Here is a 19,418-nt window from a genome sequence, read left to right on the forward strand (position 1 = left end):
TCCATCATGCTATTCACCCTCTCCTAACAATTTTTTCATCGTGCAACTGGGAGGTTTTCCTCCTGTTACACCTTTCAAACCTACCTTCTCTCAATTTCCCTTCCAGCGCTGAATGACCTCATAGGCCCCAGTGCTCGGCCTGTCGCTTGAACTCTACATTCCATTCCATTCTCAGGTCAATCCTGCTTACGACGGGGACCTTGCCGTAGCAGTAACACAGAGCAATACCCCTGGCACTTTACCGAAGGCCAGAGGAGTGACCTCTGCCCTGTGGGCGGACGTCAACAAGGTCACGGGACACACGATGCTGCGAGACTCGGAACATACTGACGTCTGTATGGTAAGTGACGTTCGAGTAGGAAATGTTCGTGCTTTAGAGTGCTTTTTATTTATTTTTTTTTTTAACAAATATTAAGCTGCTAGTCAACGGTATCCGTTTTTCTTTCCGGTATAACTCGTAGAAGGAAGTCTGTTGTAAATAATCTCTTATATCTGTGTTGTCTTGTAATAATGGTGCAAAATCATTCATCGGATTTGAAATTTTCAGGCGAACGTTATAGTCATTTAAAATTATATATATATATATATATATATATATATATATATATATATATATATATATATATATATATATACTGTATATATATATATATATATATATATATATATATATATATATATATATATATATATATATATATATATATATATATTATAAGATTATATATATATAGTATATATATGTGTGTGTATGCAGTATATATATACTTATATATATTATTTGTATGCATTATGTATACGTATTTTATATAATATATATGTATACATATATCTTTATATATACATTTACATGGATAGGTAGATATTATTTTCAAGGTAATCAAATGGCACTAGGGTTGATCTTATTCAACTTCACTTTCAGACCAGATACAAGTCCTCAAAAATGTTTCAGCAGCTTACGTCTCTTCTTTTATTCATATTTTGTTGATATTTCATTCGAAAGATTTAATGGAGACCTGCTTGACCCTTGTTTTGAAAACAATTTTTCTGATAAAATCACTCTTATTACCTTACTTCTTGTTCAACGTGTATTAAGATATATTAATTATTACATTCAGTAGGTATCAACTTTACTTTTTTTTTATTTTTCGATCAGAACTGGTAAAGAAATTTGTGTCAGTAGATTATGTCCATTCCTTATTATTTTGAAAAGACGTGACAAATAAATTTTGGCTTATTGTAATGGTGTTTGATTACAACTTTAATGGATAACAGCCGACTTTTTTCTAAAAAGAAATATAAAAATATTTTCATAAATATTTCTTCTAAGTACATACGTCATCCCTTCGACAAATTATATTGATTAGTTAAAGCATTCAGTGGAAGCTAAGCTGACAGACGTGTATTTCTAACAGAACCAAAAAATAAATAAATAAATAACTCGACAAATCTCTTTCAAGTGCTCTCGTCTCTTTTCTTTTCAAGTCTCCCTGGATTGCCACGTCGAAATACGAGAGACTTTTCTCCTTAGGGAGATTCAAGGCTCTGCTGATCAAAAACTTCATCAGACTGTGGAGAAATTTAGGGTAAGGTTGTGACTTTCTGCTTGTCCGGATTCTAGGAACAAATGTTTGGCCCCCCTCTCTTGGTGCACTGTAGGCATTACTTGGGGTCTTTGCAATGTCCCTTCGGCCCCTGGCTGCAATCCCTTTCATTCTTTTTACTGTGCCTCCTTTCAGATTCTCTTCCACCTCACTTACCACCATCTCTTAACAATTGTTTCATAATGCAACTGCGAGGCTCTCCTTCTGTTGCACGTTTAAACTCTTTTTACTCTCAATTTCCCTTTCAGCACTGAATGACCTCGTAAGTCCCAGTGCTTGTTCTTTGGCCTAAATTTTATATTCCATTCCATTCCAAAGCTGCGAGTAGCCGGGGTTATGCGTAGTTAGTCTGACTGGCCACCATTGCTCATCAAAAGTTATTCGCGTCTTCACTTCACCCTCAGGTTTCTCATCTTTTCCTTCCTGATGCCGCCTCTACAAACGGCGCTCTTCTGCCTGACTGTTGGTGGAACTCCGTACGATCTGAACATGGCCGTGGTGAATCTTGATCCGGGTATCCCCGTTCCGCCGTTTCTTCCTACCAATATATCCTTCTCCAATGATTATTTACACAAGCTCAATCATCATACGCTGAATCTGGTACGTCGTCCTCTTGCATCAATAGTATTTGTTGGATAAGAAAATATTATAAATTAATATCCTGAAACACTGACGTGAAACACGTCAAAAACGGTAATGTACAGTATGTATTATTCCTCTCGTGATATGATCTATTAAATTGTAGTTTTTTTTTCTACAGGTAAACTACTCCAGCTTCGATGAAGGCCATCAGTCAGTGGTCGATGGGAAAAGCTGGGGTCTCATCCACTTTCATAAGAACTTCACGTTAGATTTAATTTGCATTTACGGCCCGGAAAATTTAACAACTTATTTTTGTGATCCAAAGAACGTCACCGAGGACAGCAAAGTTCACGTTTATCTGGATAATACGAGTAAGTTCGAAGATGATCTACCGTCGAAGAAAACTAAAATTCTTAAATTTATCCTCAGTTTAAGGTTTTAAAGTCTTGATCACAGGCCAGTAAACGCGTCTGTATATGCCTAGCAAAAATGCAAAACTGTACAAGGTTTGGGCCCTTAGTCTGAGTAGCACATCTATCACAGATCATTATGATGAGGGCAATATAATTTGGGAAAATAGGACCGAACTTAATAAAGTTGAGTAAACTAAGAAAAGGAAATTTATAAGTCTGGACCTATAGCCGTGGCCAACAAGTCCGAAGGTTTCATTATCGTGTCTTGCCAACCTATCACAGTCAGAATAATGTTTAAAATATGTGCAATGACTCACCAAGCTATCAAGACAGGAAGTCCAAAATATTTGAAAGACTATTATGTATAATAGAGGCAATGGATGGAGTCGATACAAGGCTACCCACAGATGGTTTTAAGTTATTTGAGATAAGATCTACTCCGAATGTTGGCTTAAGAGCCTTTGAATTTACGGCTTCAAGAAAAAACGGAAGATTCTTATTCGCTGAGTGTTATGACAGTGTAGCCTTGACAATCAAGATGGGGTTCGCCGAATAAACCACAGAAAGTTTCTTTAATGTTGTGTATATGGCAAGTTGAGTTTGCAAATCTGACAGAGCGCCTTTGATGCGGTGGGACCTGATAAAAAAAAAAAAAAAAAACTTTAAGCTGTACTGTTGACCAGCAGGTTCCCAGAACGCGACAAGGAACCCCCATCAGACCCGTTGACCGGAGCTGTGGTACCACCGGCAGAACCAACAAGACTCAATCATCCAGAAGGAGTAAGCAACGAACTGATTACATTTGCCTACAGTGAAAACCAGACTGAGTTAAGTCTACCCCCTGAGGGAAACAGAGGTTCAAGAAAGGTGAAAATGGAGCTGTTGTTCACCTCGCAAGCCTAGAGATTTGGTGTTGGGAGCTAGGAGTGAGGAATGCGTAGTAGGGTTAGGGAACGAGATAAGCTTCAGGGGATTTGTGCAAGTAAGCGAAATAAGTTTTTTTTAGAAATTGGTATCACATGGCCATACAATTTTTTATCTAAATTTGTTATCTAAATGCGAGCATGATATTTTAAGAAAACTTTGTGGGATTCTTAAGATAGAAATAGAAATAATGAGACGCACGTCTGGGTTCTTTATCTGTAATAATAAAATCCGAGTGGATCTTTCTTGTTTGTCCACCCCGGATGGGGGTAGGGCAGGTAGGGGATCGGGAGGGTAGGGGAGACATGACACATCCACCCTCCTCATGCAGTCCTGTTTGTCCAGCCCGGATGGGGCCGGGGTAGATAGGGGATCGGGAGGGTAGTGTAGACATGAAGAGCAGCGCCAGGTTCCAGCGCAGTGTTGCGCGCCATCAAGCCCGTGTTATTATGGTATATACAGTACGACGACTTGCACGGATGATGTTACATAGCCAAAGGATGGAATTGTTTGTTATTATGGCAATTATAACTCTGTGGCCTCTTGTTCTGTCTTATTCAGACTTGAAAATAAAGCAGATTCATATCTTAAAGGGAAGGAAAGCATTATAATTTTTTGTGCACTTCAGCTTCTTCGAGCCATTAGTGGTATAATTTTTGTTTTTACAGACTCTCAAATAGCGATTACAATATGGTTAGAGATATTCCAGTCCATGGAGAAGTTCATCTTCGAAATAGCTGATACGATCGAGAAGATTACTAAGACAGACTTCAGTAAATTTGCCCTTCCTTTGCAGGTAACGATGCAAATAGGTTTTGATACTGTACCTGTCCCGGAACTGAAAATGTCATTTGGCTTCGTGAACCTTTTTCTGTGTAAATTCAATAGTACTTGATGTTAACTCATGGTTTTGAAGTGAATCGAATGTATGGCAGTGAAAGTGAAATTTGAGAAATTCATTCCAAGCAAACAGCCTACAATAATAAAAGTTGAAATAACGTGAATTCTCTTATTTCGTCTTCAGGTGCATGATCCAATTTACGGCTCAAATTCGGCTACTTTCACAGAATTCATGGCACCTGGAGTCATTCTGTCGTGAGTACTTCTTTTCTTTAAGCGTTCATTATTAACAAGTACATCCATATTTGACGGGATTTTCAGTGAAAATTTATATGTATTGAAGCTCCCAACCTTCAAGCAGTTTCTGATATTACCTTTCAAAAGATAAAAAAAAAAAATTACCTTTCCAGTTTTAGAGGGAAAACTGGGTATTGAAGTTATCAATCCCTGGATAACTACCATATCTTTTAATGTTTCCGGGTAGGTTTTGAGGGAAAGCTAATTTTTAAAGCCATCATACCTTTAGCAACTTACATCTCTGTTTGGCTTTCAGAATAACGTACTTTATGGCGGTGGGACTAACAGCTCTGTCATTTGTTATTGAGAGGAAGGAAGGGTTGCTTGACAGATCTTGGGTGGCTGGTAAGTGATCGTGATTGTGACTTACAAGATCGTAGTATTTTCACTTTGAGCAAGAAAATAACGTATCCAAAACAGATATGCTTTCTGTTTGGCGTGTTTTGTAATGTGTGGCCAAAGAGCACTTAATAGAAAGATTCTCCCTGAGAAATCCCCCTTTTTTCGTTATGATTACAATAGGAGTTCAGTCGAGCGAAGTTATGTTGGCATTCCTGGCAACCCAGATGGTGGTAATGCTGGTGCAAATAGCGCTCATCCTGGTCTTCATGTTCCTTGTCTTTGAGATTCCTTGCAAAGGAAACATGGCGTGGGTCATCCTCATCTCGATCCTGCAAGGACTCTGTGGCATGACTTTTGGTAAGACTTGCCTATATACTTCTCTATTTCACTGTTAATTTCAGGGGTTTAGGTATGTTGTTTTACTATGACCAATTACCGCTTTCAGCCTTGCTAATTTATTTGTTTATTTAGTATTTTGGTGACGAGTATGCATATATAAACTCACTTTGTTTACTTTCTGTATGTCTGTCTACTCTCCTGTCTGCATTTGCTATGTGTCTGTCTTCCTGTCTTGTCCATTTGCTTATTGACCGTTGAAAATAGATAGGCTGTCTGTCTTCCTGTCTGTCTATCCACCTATTCATAAAAGGTGAATAATAGATAGGCTGTACGGACACGTAGAAGCACAGGAAGCTCATACATTGTACGAATGAATAGAACCACAATGTAAAACGGGAGATATTAAAGTTGTGCATGAACTATTCAGAATATCAATTAAAAGTGAATATACAGTATACTGTAACTGTATAACACAACAGGATGAAGTATCACAGATACTTCATGCTTAAGTTATGGTATAGTGTCTGGTATGTATTGATAATTTTACAATGGTCCCTAGAATATCTTGAAATAAAATATAGCGTCAACGTAAATAAACAATTTTAGATAACAAGAACCTCTTGTGAGTAGGTCTGATGACGTCAGCCCTGTCGAAGGATGAGAACACGGCTCTCATAATGGCACTGGGCATCTTCTATCCATTGCTCCTCCTGTCTGGCATCGTGTGGCCTGTGGAAGGCATGCCCACAGCTCTGAGGTGAAGTAAAATTTTTGTGTGTTTTACCATTGTGTGAAGTAGCAAAGTTTTTAAATGGCCTTCTCTTCAGGTATCTTTGTGAAAAAAAAGGACATTTCCTAGATAGTGACCCCCGACAGAGTTCGGGGGTCGTTATCTAGGACTAATATTTCTTTGGGGTCATTATCTTTATGATATTTACAGTCTTTTGTTTATGTTTTTACGGTCATTCCCAACGAGCTTGTTCTAAACACGCCGCAAAGGTGGATACATACCGGGTTAAAACCCTTGGGGGTCACTATCTAGGAAAGAAAATTTTTTTTTTTTTTTTTTTGCCTTGCCTAGTGTTCACAAAAATAGAATTTCTGAGTCTGTGAAGAGTTCGCCTTTTCCTTTTGTGTAAAAATACATAAGATTTTTTTTTTTATAATATGGAATAACAGTTCTTGTACAACTTTATACAGTTCTGTGAAAAATAAAAAAAAGAAAAACTAAGTCTCTTAATTATATAAATTAGCGAAGTTTGTAAATGACCTCTTCATATAGTTTTACAAAAAGCCTAACTTTTTATTTTTCTTTTAAACTTTCGAGGTTTTCCATCGCATGGAACAGTAAAGTCCTCTACATGACGTTTCTTTCCATCATACGTAAAAACTGTACGGGAACGAAGTACTAATCTACCCCAATCACAATTGCAGGTACATAGCCATAGTTTTGCCTCAGACGTACGCCTGCGACGCCATCCGTGCTGTGCTCTATAGGGGCTGGGACATCACCTATTCCACTGTGTACCTGGGATATATCATCACTCTCGTTTGGCTCCTCATTCATGTAGGCATCACCCTCATTGCTGTTAAAGTTAGGAAATGATTGCAAAAGATTTTGCGTAAAGATGGAACAATATAAACCGTAAGAAATCTGAGGAAATGGAATGTTTATGTATATAAAAGTAAATTTAAGTGGTTTGACGAGATCGGAGGGATTGCATTAAAAATATAGAGAGAAAAGGCTCATAAGACAATAATTAAGAGACGTGATATGTTATTGGGATAGATAGTTTAGAATAAAACGAGTCTTTGAAAGCTGTGATATATCATAGAGGGCTACCGTGTGAGAAATTGTCGTTTTATCTTATTTCCAACTTGTAAATAATTTCTTTAAAAATCTTGTCTTCAGTGACCAAACAATTAACTAAATACTTTTCCTCTGATTACTTCAACCAGTATTGTCTTGAATCAACCACAAAATTCTGTGTTGAAGGTTAAATTTCCTTAAAATATTACCGAAGAGACCTTGAAGGTTGAAGTTCGTTTGGCAAAAACTTAAAAGAGATTCAGAAGTACGGGGTTCGCATTGTATTAGTTTAAGAAATGTGAAAGGACGAAGTACCGAGGATAATGATCCGATGAGATTGAGGACGAAGCTAGTGGAGCAGTAAGTTCAAGATATATAATCTAGAATTACTTGGGGCATTCATTTCGTGATGGCTCCTTCGCGTAACCGTTGGTCAAGTGATGAAGATGATCAAAGATTATATAATAGAGAGTGCCAATGGTTACCCTGGCACTCCACAGATGTGATATGAGGCGGCAAGTGCCACTCGTGTTCCAGTTATAATATGGAGACAATGATTCCATATCTATGTTTGCCTCCCTCTTAGGGACTGGATACACGAGCGCTAAAAACGTCGCGTTGTTGACGCTGTCTAACATTAAGTTTTTGGCCAGACTACACGAACGCTATTTCTGAAGCATTACTGAGTATCAAACAAGCATGTTTAGTTCATTATGGATGCTGTCCAAGTAGGATGTGTGACAGGCTAGTCATTCCAGTTTGGGAACATTGCCATCCCTATTTCAGTCCAGCACTTAGCTTTTGTTTCTCGGTTGCTATAATCCTTCATTTTGACATTATATAATGCCGGCCTGCTTTCAACTTCACAAATAAATTTATCTGTGTCGAACATCTCTTGTGCTGTCGCTCCTGGTACTGGCGTGGAGTGGCATCTGGACCCTGGTACTGTTGTAGAGGAGCCCATAGGTCTTTGCCTATATGGTGCCGTCCTAGCAGTTGGGCACCACGTAACGCGTCTTAACGTAACGCTAGTAATGCTCGTGTAGTCCAAATGAGTGATTTTCCACTGAATAGCATGGGAAGATACCTCACTCTGTAAAAGACAGCGTCAGATGGCGTCAGCAACACGACGTTTTTAGTGCTCGTGTATCCAGACCCTTTTTAAGGATAAGGAATATTGATGCACTAAATCACACTTCTGTTTTATGTTGTTATGAACTTTGAATGTGCGGCCACTCGTTGGCTGTGAATGCTCAGCTGCTTACAGATTGCGAAATTCGTTTCCTATATATATAGAATATTGTGTATGTATGCGTATTTTTATTAATAAAATATTTTTTATGCATGTATTTATTATCAACGAGAGTCTGTGTTATACCATATTGAATATGGTTCATATGCGAGGAGAAAATCCCTTCTGTTAACAAAATGCTGATGTGACATCTTCAAAATTAAAGGCTTGAATATTGATTTTTCTTTCTTACTTTATTGTCTCCCTTACATAATTTCATTGCATAATGTTCTGGTTGCATAAAATCTATATAATAATTTTTATATATATTGGTCATCTACTTTCACATTTAAAACACTTAGCACAACCACCCTTTCATAATCTGAAAATGCAATTAGGCAGAGATTCAGACACTCCAGAAATAACTTTTTCATTCAAATTGTTTTCCATTCCATTCACTATTACAGTTTTTTTGTGCTATAATAGGTATAGAGTTCCTGGAGTAAATGAGACGACAGAGAGTCCCGTAGAAATGTGTATGGAAATGTATGGTTTCCAAAATAAGTAATCATAGTAAAGCTGAAAAGAGGGAAAATGGCAAGGAAAGAAGTTTGTTAGACTGTAAAGAGTAGACGGAGGTACATCTGACCTTTATTTTCTGGAAACAAAGATTATGATTGATAAAAGTTTAAGATGGAGAGAATGGCCTGAAAATGTGGCAGTAAATGTAATTAAGACTAGTGAATCTGATTAGAAGGAAGTGAGAAGAACATATAAAAGATGTTGAAAGTTGATTAAGATTTTAGTCTAAGGTGGAAGTAATGTATGAGGAGTATGTAAAACTGAAGGAGTCATAGAATCAGCAAGTAGAGTTTGTGGGTGTACGAGGGTAGGAAGAGAGAATGAAAATGGTAGGTAGCAGATGATGATATGACTGGTCTAATGAAGGAAGAAAACATTGTTTAGAGAACAGGTGCATGACAGAAGAGGTCATTAACAGATTATAATAGGATGGGAAGGACAGCGAAGCAGAAATGAAGGCATTCAATGAAGGTCTCTGTAAAAGGTTAGTATCGTTAATGCACTTCACACGGTGCACTGTAGGCATTTCTTGAGGTTCTTTGTAGCACCCCTTCTATTTCTTTTACTGTACATCTCTTTATATTCTCTTCCATCTTCCTATTCTCTCCTAACAATTTTTTTCAACATTATTTTAAGTACTGAATGAGGTCCTGGAGCTTGCCCTGTGACCTAAATTTTTTATTCCAGTACTCCAACTCAACGGCGGTAGAGGGGTGAATATGAACAAAGCTTAAAGAGAATATTTCGCATGGAAGAAGATTCAGAATGAAGTGAATGCAATCCTGGGTCAAAGGAGTGAGTGTTTCGAAGACTTGCTGAATGGGAAGAATAAAGGGAAGGCAGCGTTGTATGATGCAAGATTGAAGGTGCCTAGGGAAGTGATCGGTGAGGACGTTAGGGGAGCAATGGAGAGTCTGAGATTTGAAACCATGAAAATGAGGATTAGGCCAAATATTGACAGTATTTAGGAATGGCTTAATAAGCATTAACTTCCTTTTTATGGGTTTTCTTGTTTGCGGCAACGAGAAATATCAGTCTGGGCTCAAATCAAGAGTAGCAATACACAGAGTTTGAAAGAAACAGTTAACAAAGTTTCAACATAAATTCAGAGAAGAGGATACCCAAAACTTTGAGTTGGAGTAATTCAGCTTTGATCTTAGAATGGGATGAAGAATACGGTGAAAGAAACACGATAAATTGATAAATGATGGCAAATCACTTCATCCAGATAGATAAGAGAGTAAACATGTCATTTGAGAAAATGAGGAAAACGATGTTTTGTATTTACTAATTGTATGAAAAGAGGAAAAAGATAACCTGGTTAGTGAAATAGTATGGTAGTGGAATACATTTTATAACTCATGTAAGCTCAGTACTTTCAGTTCAAATCCAAGTTGGTAGTCTGTTTTACATTCAGGAGTTTGGAGGTAAAAGAGTATCTGTTTTAACAAGTTTTATTCGAACATTATAAGCTTTATTTTTTTAAGTATTTGTCTTAGTTATCTGGTACTTTATGATTTCCTTCAGTATGAAATAAAATATGCTTACCGAGAGGGGGATGATTAATGAGCCATTGATGAACATAAGTGGAATTATGCTTCATTGCAAACAGTATATGCAACAACGCAAGCAATGTTAAACATTTTACAGTACATAAGGATACCTTAAAATAAATGCTGAATACTCGTTTTCTATTGGTCAAAATCATATGAGTGAACTCCGTATCGGTAAACTAAACGATGACATGAACTGTAATCACAACAAACACCCCGTTCAGGATAGCAGTGCTCAGTTGATAACCAAAGCGAATTGTGTTGGTGACTTTCTAGGCCTGAAGAACCTTGTTTTTGGATAATCCTGTATAACATCGATAGAAGGTTTTTAAAGTAATAGCATTATAGTAATCACCGAAGCTTAAAGCCCCTTCTAGGCCTACTTCTGATAGTCTGTCGTAGGATACGATACTCCAAGTCCTCAGAGAAGTCCCTGCCGTATCAGATGAAATCTATAGACAAGTGGTAAGGTATTTTCTTCATACTCGTAAGCAGAGTATTTAGGCTTCTCCCTGATCTTAGTAGCCTTTGGGCTGATTGAGTTGGTGAAATTTGGATAAGCCTAACCTAGACTAAACCAATTAGCATAGGCTAGCCAGAAGTCTTGAAGCCAAGGTGAGTTTAGGCTTCCCTGTAGAATTATAGAGGCTTCATTGGTGTATTGTTCGTTATAAGAATATTAGGATTGCTGTCATTCTTTAATTTCTTGCCAAATAGCCTAGAGTGGCCATAGATTTTTTGCAGTGGTTAGCTTTCATGTTTTATGCATTAATGACCATCATTGTATACCTATTATCCTAGGGGGCCTTTGTTTTGAAGCTACGGTTTTTAAGGGGATAACCAGCAATGAGTCCATGGCACTGATAGGTATGGTCTTGAATAAGCTACAAGACAAACAATTAAAAAAATACACGTTAACAGTATCTTAAATAATTCATTAACGATCTCAAAACACTTTAAACTATAAGGGTAATGACTTCAGAATGTAAATTACTTAAACTCATCCTGATTTTTTTTTACCAATGGCGTTGGGTCCTTACCTGAACAGGGGGAAGATCCCAAACCTAATTTCTACAGCACCATTCATCACAGCAAAATTTTGGGGATGCACCCCAACCTTAAATTCTCTAATATAAACTAACCTAGGGTGTTGCATCTGTACCATTTTGGGAGGGTGAAGTTCTGCTGGGATCCCATTCAAACATTATCTAATTGTGCCATAAATCATGAAGTGAAATACAGAAATTCATTTCAACCCAACCTTGCTCACCAGGTCCTAACTGGGAAGGGGGCACCCCTTGAATCCCCCCTTACTATTGGTTAGGAGGTACACAGCAAGGTCACATATTTCCTCTTGTCCCAATCCCAGTAACTGACTCAGATTCAGCCAGAATTTGTGTGGTAGAGGAGGGGCATTTATCCTTAGAAGGGGTTACCTCGAGAGGGACAAAAAGTTGTTTTGCACTCACAAGGTATGAAATAAAATTTATAAGATAAAAAATACAGTATTATATATGATCTCCATCAGCACATCTTATGCATAAAACAGCTATTGTTAAACTGAAGGAACTGATGTGAAAGATGCCCCAAAGCCTGAAAGCATCCAGATATTTTAGCATAAGAATTTATGAAGTTTTAATTAGGCTAGTTGATACTCGTAGGTAATTATTACATAAAAGAAAAACTTATAATGTATAATGCATGTGCTACAGGCACCTATCACTTCTCAGATAATGTCCATGAACTTATGGAATCTATTCAAATCAACAGTAATTGACCTATAAGGTGATTGCAAGCCCTCATATTTTTATTGATAAATACGCAAGTTATTATTCACTAGATCCCCATAACCCACAAGGAAAAAACTCTAACATTACCATCATGCAGTCATTTGGGATATAAGTTTCACTGCTGGTGAGGAATCATAGTATTCCATGATGGTTATTTCTTATATCTGGCTTGAAACATAAACAAAGCCTAGCCCATGCTCAACTGGTTTTGCATGGTGTTTAGGCCTATCTTCTGGTTATTAGGGCAGGCCTAAGCTGGCTGTGTTTTAATCTTTGTTAGTACAAACCATTGTTATTTGCCTTTCCCATTTTGTTTTATACCTATCTAATAAAGTAGAGGGTACCATAGCCTAGTGAGAAAGTAATATATAATGATTAAGTACAGCCAAGAGTGATGGTAAAGTAGAGTCAAGCCTAGGTTACAGTCAAGATACAAGAGAAGGATGTGTAGAAATAATGCCAGGAATGCATATGTTCAAGATGTCTTAATTAGAGGATAGCAGCGAACCAGTAGGCCTACTTCCTATCATCACGGAAGCCTAATCTAACACTCCTTGTTCTGAACTGTATCAAGAGCAGTATGTATGAAAAGGACATAGCCCAACCTAACATCACCTAATCTAAACTGTAGCATGAGTACTCTTCCTTGAGAGCTTTGTATCCTTAAGGAGTTACGACTGTAAATGAGTGATGGAAATAGGTGGTCATATTAAGTTTTTCATCAAAATCCATTGTAGTTCTTGTAGTACAGTATATTGTTTGTTACTATGAATCACTAAATTTTAGTGAAAAAGGATCATCAAAATTAATTACAGGCACTTTTCCTCTCCTGCTGTTAGATGACAACACTAGGATTGAGCTCAGCAGCCGTGAAACCTTCTTCCAAGTAGCTTAGCAGCACATCCTCTAACAGTCAGGCATTTCCAGTTTCAGAAGTCTTTATTTTAAAACTTAATGTACTGTACATAGCATCAGACTATTATTCTTCCATCTATGTTAAACTTATATCATGAAAATTTTATGCTCAATAGGCCAAGAATTGTCCGATAAATGTCATAAAAGTTTTTATATACCTGAAGGGATAACATTTTGGCAGAAGTTTTCAGACCTGTGTTATTGCAAATTAGGATAACTTTTAAAATATATGTATGCAGAGTTTGGTTATCAGGTAACTACGTGGCAATTTCTTTTAAGAGTTCATTACTTCAGTCCTTTTTATTTATAGGGTAGGTTAAGGTATGTAACAGCTCTTACAGTGATATGTAAATTGCAGACTGTTCTAGTTGGATTTGTAACCTGTGTTATATATTTCTACGAGTAGTAGGTCAGATACAAGAGCAATCTATGACAGTCATACTTTTGATAAATGACTGCAGATATGTTGTATAACTTAATCACTTGTCATATACTGAACTAGTTTATTCATAAAGGATACAAATATGGCTTTACAATAGTGTAATGATATATTTGGTAATCTCAATGGCTAGATCAGTTCTATAATCCAGACTCCTTAATTATATGTTGTAAAGGGTGATTGAACCTGTGCCACAAGGTAGAAACCCTGCACTCTCACTGGTACTTTCCACACTTTGGTTGGTATCCTTAAGATAAATATTTTATGTTGGTATTATATTTTGTACTTTAAATCCTTACTGTTGATTTTGTTGTCCTGGTAGTTTTTCCTCTTGCCATCAAATTCCACATAATTTTGCAGTTCATTCTTAAAATTTCAGGGTTATTGATCGTGCAAGGAGAGTTAAAACAATGGTTTTAGTATGTTGTTGAGTTAGATTGTTTTAAGGAATTTTGGGTTTTCCCTTTCTGTATTGCTTTAATCATGACTTATTACCATTAAGTTTTAAGAACTTTTTCTGTTTAATACATTTAACTGCTATGTAGACATAAAACTTAGTTTAACTTTGTTAGTGTGTTAGCAATTTTTTCTTTTGTTTTATTTAGGGATCTTGATCAGTATATTAATTAGCAGTTTTTTCTTTTTATTCTACTGATCTTAATCAGTATGTTAGTTAATTATGGTAAGTTTTGTATGAAAGTGGTCTCTACTATTTCATTGGCCTTGGCAGATTTTGGAGTTCATTCAAGAATTAGCATAAACATGAGTACTCTGGCATGCGTCAGGGTTCTACACAGAATTTTGATGGGGCATGGGTTTGAAACTGGGAGGGCAACCAAAAGAGTTGCTCATGCTTGGATGTGTGTGGGATTTCTAATTACTGCAATGCTCAATCAGTATTTTTAGGTATGGATGCCAAGTGGATAGGTCCTATGGTGAAGATTTAGTTTGAACCTAGAATGGAAATTGGGATGCCAGTTTGTAGAATTTGAGACTTGATGTGCCTTCTTCGTGCTTTATCCAAGGTTTTTAAGAAGACCCCTTCATTACCTAAGAAAATACCTGGACATATTTGGCTAGTTGGTCAAATATCTTATTCATACTGTACTATCTTCCTTGGTTAGACACTATTACATATTCTACTATTACATATTCTGTTGTGAGTTCCTCTTTTTTCTTTGGTCATTGTCAGGTGCTTAATAGTAAATTATAAAATTTTTCATGGCATTGCTCACTTTCTTTGTCAGCTTCTGACCAGGATTTGCCAGAATTTTTAACATAGTTGATGTTTGCGGTGCTGTGTTCCATGACACTGTGTACTACTTTAGTCAAGCTTTTCTTATGAAGCTCTGCAGCTTACGGTATGTCCAAAGCCACATTCTAGTTTCTTACTCCCAGGCTCTGTCTGTGGGAGTAGCACTGAATTATCTGTAGTCTTATAAGCAAAATCCAGAATATGATGGCTAAATTAATTGGTTTGGTGCTGGAAACATCTTTCACTTTTAGGGAGACACTTTTGCAGACTGAAGACAAACAATTGCCTCATATCTTGCTTCTTAGATATTCGTATAACAACTTAAATGGCCTTTGTCAGTTTCACTGATTTTTACCAAAGCTGGATATGTGAAAGCCTCAGGGATGGAGGTTTTTTAGTAGCACTTTAGCTAGAAGGGGTTTAGAAGGGAATAGTCCAGCTTATTTTGGTACTTACACATTGTGCACTTGTCTTCAACTTAGAAAGAAAGTTAACATTATGTCAAGTCCATCTTACTAAAGGGGATCTCATTTTTCTTTCAAAATGTGAAAGCCTCATAAATCTTCAAGGTAAGTCAGTAGTAAAGTAGACATTCCCCAAAGAAAGCATTCTGTCTAGTTGAACTTGATAAAGAGCAAAGTGCATTGCTTGTTGGCATGAATGATTCACATTAGGAGGTGGTTTTGTTTGGATCTTTCTTTTGCACTGAACTTGAGCTAGCACAGGAAGGTTTCAGCACAGTCTGTGTTGTGACAGGAACAACCAGCATGGCTTTGGAAGGAAGTCCTTGGTCACTTGTCATCTCGGGAAAAGCATGATTTGCACAGGCACCTCCTACTGTGCTTGCTTCAGCGGCAACTGGTGTGGGATTGGTCAGTCTCAAGCGACCCTCTCTCCCTGTTCATGCAGTTGAGCAGGGCAGTAAGGGAGGACCTTGCATAGTGACTGGACAACAAGAATCTCCTTGCAGCAGTTACTATGAACCCCTTCCCCCCCTCCAGAGAGAATTCTATTCTTGGATGCACCAAAGGAGGGATGGGATGTTCACCTGAGTGGTCTGTCTGCCTCAGGCATGTGGATCAAGGATAAGCCTTATATGCACATCATCATCTTGGAAATGTGAGCATTGCTGCTAGCCCTGCTAGCATTCCTGGATTATCTGATGGGTCACTCCTTAGTTTTGATGAATGATGACCAGTAGTGGTTTACATCAACAAACTAGAGGGTACAGTTTCCCTTCACTTATTGGATAGCAAAGCTGATGCTTGAGTTGGCAGTTTCCCAAGCCATTGAGCTTGATCATCAGCCAGGTACGTTTCAGATAGAAAGAATGCTATGGCAGACCAGCTGAACTGCCAGGGGCAGTTGGGTCAAAGTGGTCCCTACTTTCTTGGATGGGGAAAAGCTTTTCGAGATTTGGTGAACTCGGTTGATCTACTTATTAACCACGCAGTTGCAGGGAGCTCAAAGTGTTCTCTTCCAGACCTTGGGCTGCATTGGAAGACCCTTTCCAGCAGCCCATGGAACATCTGGATATCTTGTATTTCCTCGTGTTGGTCTGATTTGCTGAGTGTTTATCATTTTGGGTCTCGGATAACTGTTTTAGGTCCTCATTGGCCCCATGCTGAGTAGTATCCTGATCTGCTAGCTCTTCTGATCAAGAGGAGATTCCCTTTGGTCCACTCTTCTCTTTAAACCATTTGTGTTAAAGTAGCCTCAACTACTAGGTAACAGTGGACTTTCTTCACTTAATCTTCTCAATCATTGTAATGAAGCCTATTGCTCTTCCTTGAGCCAGATCTTCTAACTGAAACATATGCTAGACCCCTCCTCCTCAGCAGAATTGTCCCTACTGATGGGAACTTTGAAGAGTCTTTCCCACCTTGTTAGCTTTGGCAGGATGTGACTCTCCACTGCTTAACGTAGGTACCAAAGAGCCCTTGTTCACTGGCCTTAGCCTCGTGGTAGTATGTAGTCGAGAGCTGGGCATCTCCCTTGGTCTCATTTATGAGAGTCTGGCAAACTAAGAACACCATCAGTTTCTGACAAAAGAGACTAGAAGCTCTTGGGGCCCTCTCTCAGAGAATTTGTTAGTGGGGAGCTTTGTGTCACTATCTATGAGAGCCTAACCTCTTAGGTCAGAGTGTCATGAATCTTCTGTGTAAGTCAGAGTGTCATGAATCTTCTGTGTAATAATGGCAGGAACAAGAAGATGGTGTTCAGAGCAACCTTTCTCTCTGACTCATGAGGCAGTCAAGTATACAGGGCCCACATTCAGCCATTCGGAGAACTTTTCAGTTCACAGGTAATGAGGGCAAGTGTCTGGTGGCACAAGACAACTTTCAATTCATTTTACCCCATCTCCTTAAAATTTTGTGGCTTCCCTACTGGTGGTGTTGTCTCTGAATTCCTCTTGGACGAAATAGCATTTTATCCAAGTTACTAGGATGGCATGAGGCTAAAGGTTGAAAGGGTGACGGTTCTTTCTCTCCTTGCTATCTCCTTCCTCAGCAAGACAACAGTCAGGACAAGTACTTGCTGGATGGGATCATGGTGAAGGTAAACTTCATAGTCAGTCATTGTATTTTAAAGTTTCAGCTCATAATGTGTGACTCCTTCCATTCTCCCATTTAACAAGGTGGCCAGGTAGTAAAGCTACTACTATTAGAACTCATTAGATAATATATTGCCTTCTGCCCAGTGCTACCCTATTGATCTTGCATTCCTGTGCTAGATTGTATAAGAAGTTACAGGAGTCATTGAATTTTCAGGTGCCAGCCAGTTGAGAGTAAGGAGTGAGTTTCCCACACAAAAATGTATGGTTTGTATTCTAGTAGAAACAAACCAAATTTTATATAAGTAACTTACCAAATAATTACATAGCTATTAGTATCTAATTTATGTGGCAGCTCAAAATTTGAAATCGCAGTAGCGCTCTTTTGTTTTTTTGTAAGTAGCTAGTCCCGCCCACTTTTGGGGAAGAATAGGTACAACACCGCTAAATAGCTCAATTCATTTCTGCTAGTCAACGACTAAGCATTGGTTGTTGGACAGCTCTGTGGATTCTTTCTCACTGCATGGTTGTGATTATTGCTTCATTTGGTGAAGTATTCTGTAATTTTGTTAGTGTCCTAATCTTAATTAGCTTAGTTAGTATTTGGGACTTTTCCAATTGTGACTTTTTGATTTTGTCTTAGTATGTCAGACTCTAGCTTGTCTAGTATCAGGTACTGCAGTAAAGGCTGCAATACCAGACTCACTTTGGCTAATTATGACAATCACATGATTATTTGTTCTTGTGAAGAGCAGGTTTGCTTGCCAGACCTTAATTGTGAAGAATGCAAAGACTGGGATAAGGGGAGATGGAAAGCTTTTCTTGCACATTTAGATAAACTTTAGCATGACAAACAGAGGAAGGCAACAGCTAGGGCCGAAGCTAGAGCTTTTGCTAGTCAGGTTAATTCTCCTAAGGTAGATGTTGTTAATTTGCCTGTCCCTTCAACACCTGTAACTGCCTTTTCCCCTATCTCCAGTCCTCCGATTTTTCCAGCTACTCCAATCCCTGGCTCCCATTCTTCTGAACTCAATGCCATTGCCAGTCTAGAAGCTCATGCAGGTCAGAAATTCGATCTTCTTGTGAATACTATTTCCCAGATTGGGAATTCGGTAAGAGTCCTGGTGGACAAGTGCAGTAGTGTTGGTGCAAGTGCAGTGTCAGTAGAAGGGGTGGCTACTTGTCCCACCGATGCTCCTAGAGCAAGGTCCTTGCTAAACTCCCCTTGCTCACCTGAGAGGAAGCAAACTGGCAGTCCAAAGGAGGTCAATGGGGTTTGCCCATGGGTAGTCGCTTCCTCAACCGAGCCTGTTGTGCAAAAATCCCAGGACTCAGTGGACAGCCACTGTAGAGGCATCCAGTTGGATGTGCATACCCTGTCATCTAGCGACTTGGACTCTCATGGGGCCAAAGGGCACAGTCGGCGCTTTTCAAGTGTATCCAGGCTATTGAAAAGGCATGGTTCTTCAGTGGAAGATGACTCGCTCCTTATCTGTAAGTGAGTCATGGAGAGAGATCACAGTCCTATTCCCTCCTGCAGTTTTTGGGAGCTCCCCAGTCAAGCTCCGCATGTCTCTTCGGTAACTGCCAAGCGCCCAGTATCCAAGCGCCCAGTGTCCAAGCAGCCAGTGTTTAAGCGCCCAGTGTACGAGAGCCCAGAGACTGAGCACCTAGCGTCTGAGTGCTCAGTGTACGAGCGCCCATTGTACAAGTGCCCAGTGTCCTCGAAACACTCAGTGTCCCCGAAATGTCCAGTGTCTGAGCGCCCTGTTTCTATAGGCTCATCTGTTGAAGTACGCCCGCCAGTAGTCGAGCGTTCAGCACCCCAGTTAGGACATCCAGTCTCTGAACTGATGGGTGCAGTTTCACCTGTCATTGAGGACCCATTGAGGAGAAATCTGCTCAGACAGCATCATTTTCACTGTTTTCATCAAGGCTTATCCACTCT

At 38.7% G+C, this 19,418-nt stretch overlaps 2 protein-coding genes across 5 annotated transcripts in view; both read left to right on the forward strand.

The window, feature by feature from the left end:
- The window catches only part of LOC136833174 (ABC transporter G family member 20-like), a 105,938-nt gene extending 97,311 nt beyond the window's left edge, over nt 1–8,627 (forward strand). For all 3 annotated transcript variants that reach the window (XM_067094929.1, XM_067094930.1, XM_067094928.1), the window contains 10 exons: nt 176–340; nt 1,486–1,586; nt 2,009–2,204; nt 2,365–2,557; nt 4,192–4,319; nt 4,548–4,618; nt 4,917–5,005; nt 5,183–5,359; nt 5,972–6,098; nt 6,776–8,627. In XM_067094929.1, the coding sequence (XP_066951030.1) occupies nt 176–340; nt 1,486–1,586; nt 2,009–2,204; nt 2,365–2,557; nt 4,192–4,319; nt 4,548–4,618; nt 4,917–5,005; nt 5,183–5,359; nt 5,972–6,098; nt 6,776–6,947 (1,419 nt within the window). In that variant the 3' untranslated portion in view covers nt 6,948–8,627. The remainder of the gene's footprint in view (nt 1–175; nt 341–1,485; nt 1,587–2,008; nt 2,205–2,364; nt 2,558–4,191; nt 4,320–4,547; nt 4,619–4,916; nt 5,006–5,182; nt 5,360–5,971; nt 6,099–6,775) is intronic.
- Nucleotides 8,628–10,705: 2,078 nt separating this feature from the next.
- Nucleotides 10,706–19,418, forward strand: part of Syx8 (syntaxin 8) — a 28,007-nt gene continuing 19,294 nt past the window's right edge. For both annotated transcript variants that reach the window (XM_067094937.1, XM_067094936.1), the window contains exon 1: nt 10,706–10,982. In XM_067094937.1, coding sequence (XP_066951038.1) covers nt 10,963–10,982 — 20 coding nt within the window. In that variant the 5' untranslated portion in view covers nt 10,706–10,962. The remainder of the gene's footprint in view (nt 10,983–19,418) is intronic.

Source organism: Macrobrachium rosenbergii, chromosome 51, assembly GCF_040412425.1.
Source record: "Macrobrachium rosenbergii isolate ZJJX-2024 chromosome 51, ASM4041242v1, whole genome shotgun sequence".
Lineage (NCBI taxonomy): Eukaryota > Metazoa > Arthropoda > Malacostraca > Decapoda > Palaemonidae > Macrobrachium > Macrobrachium rosenbergii.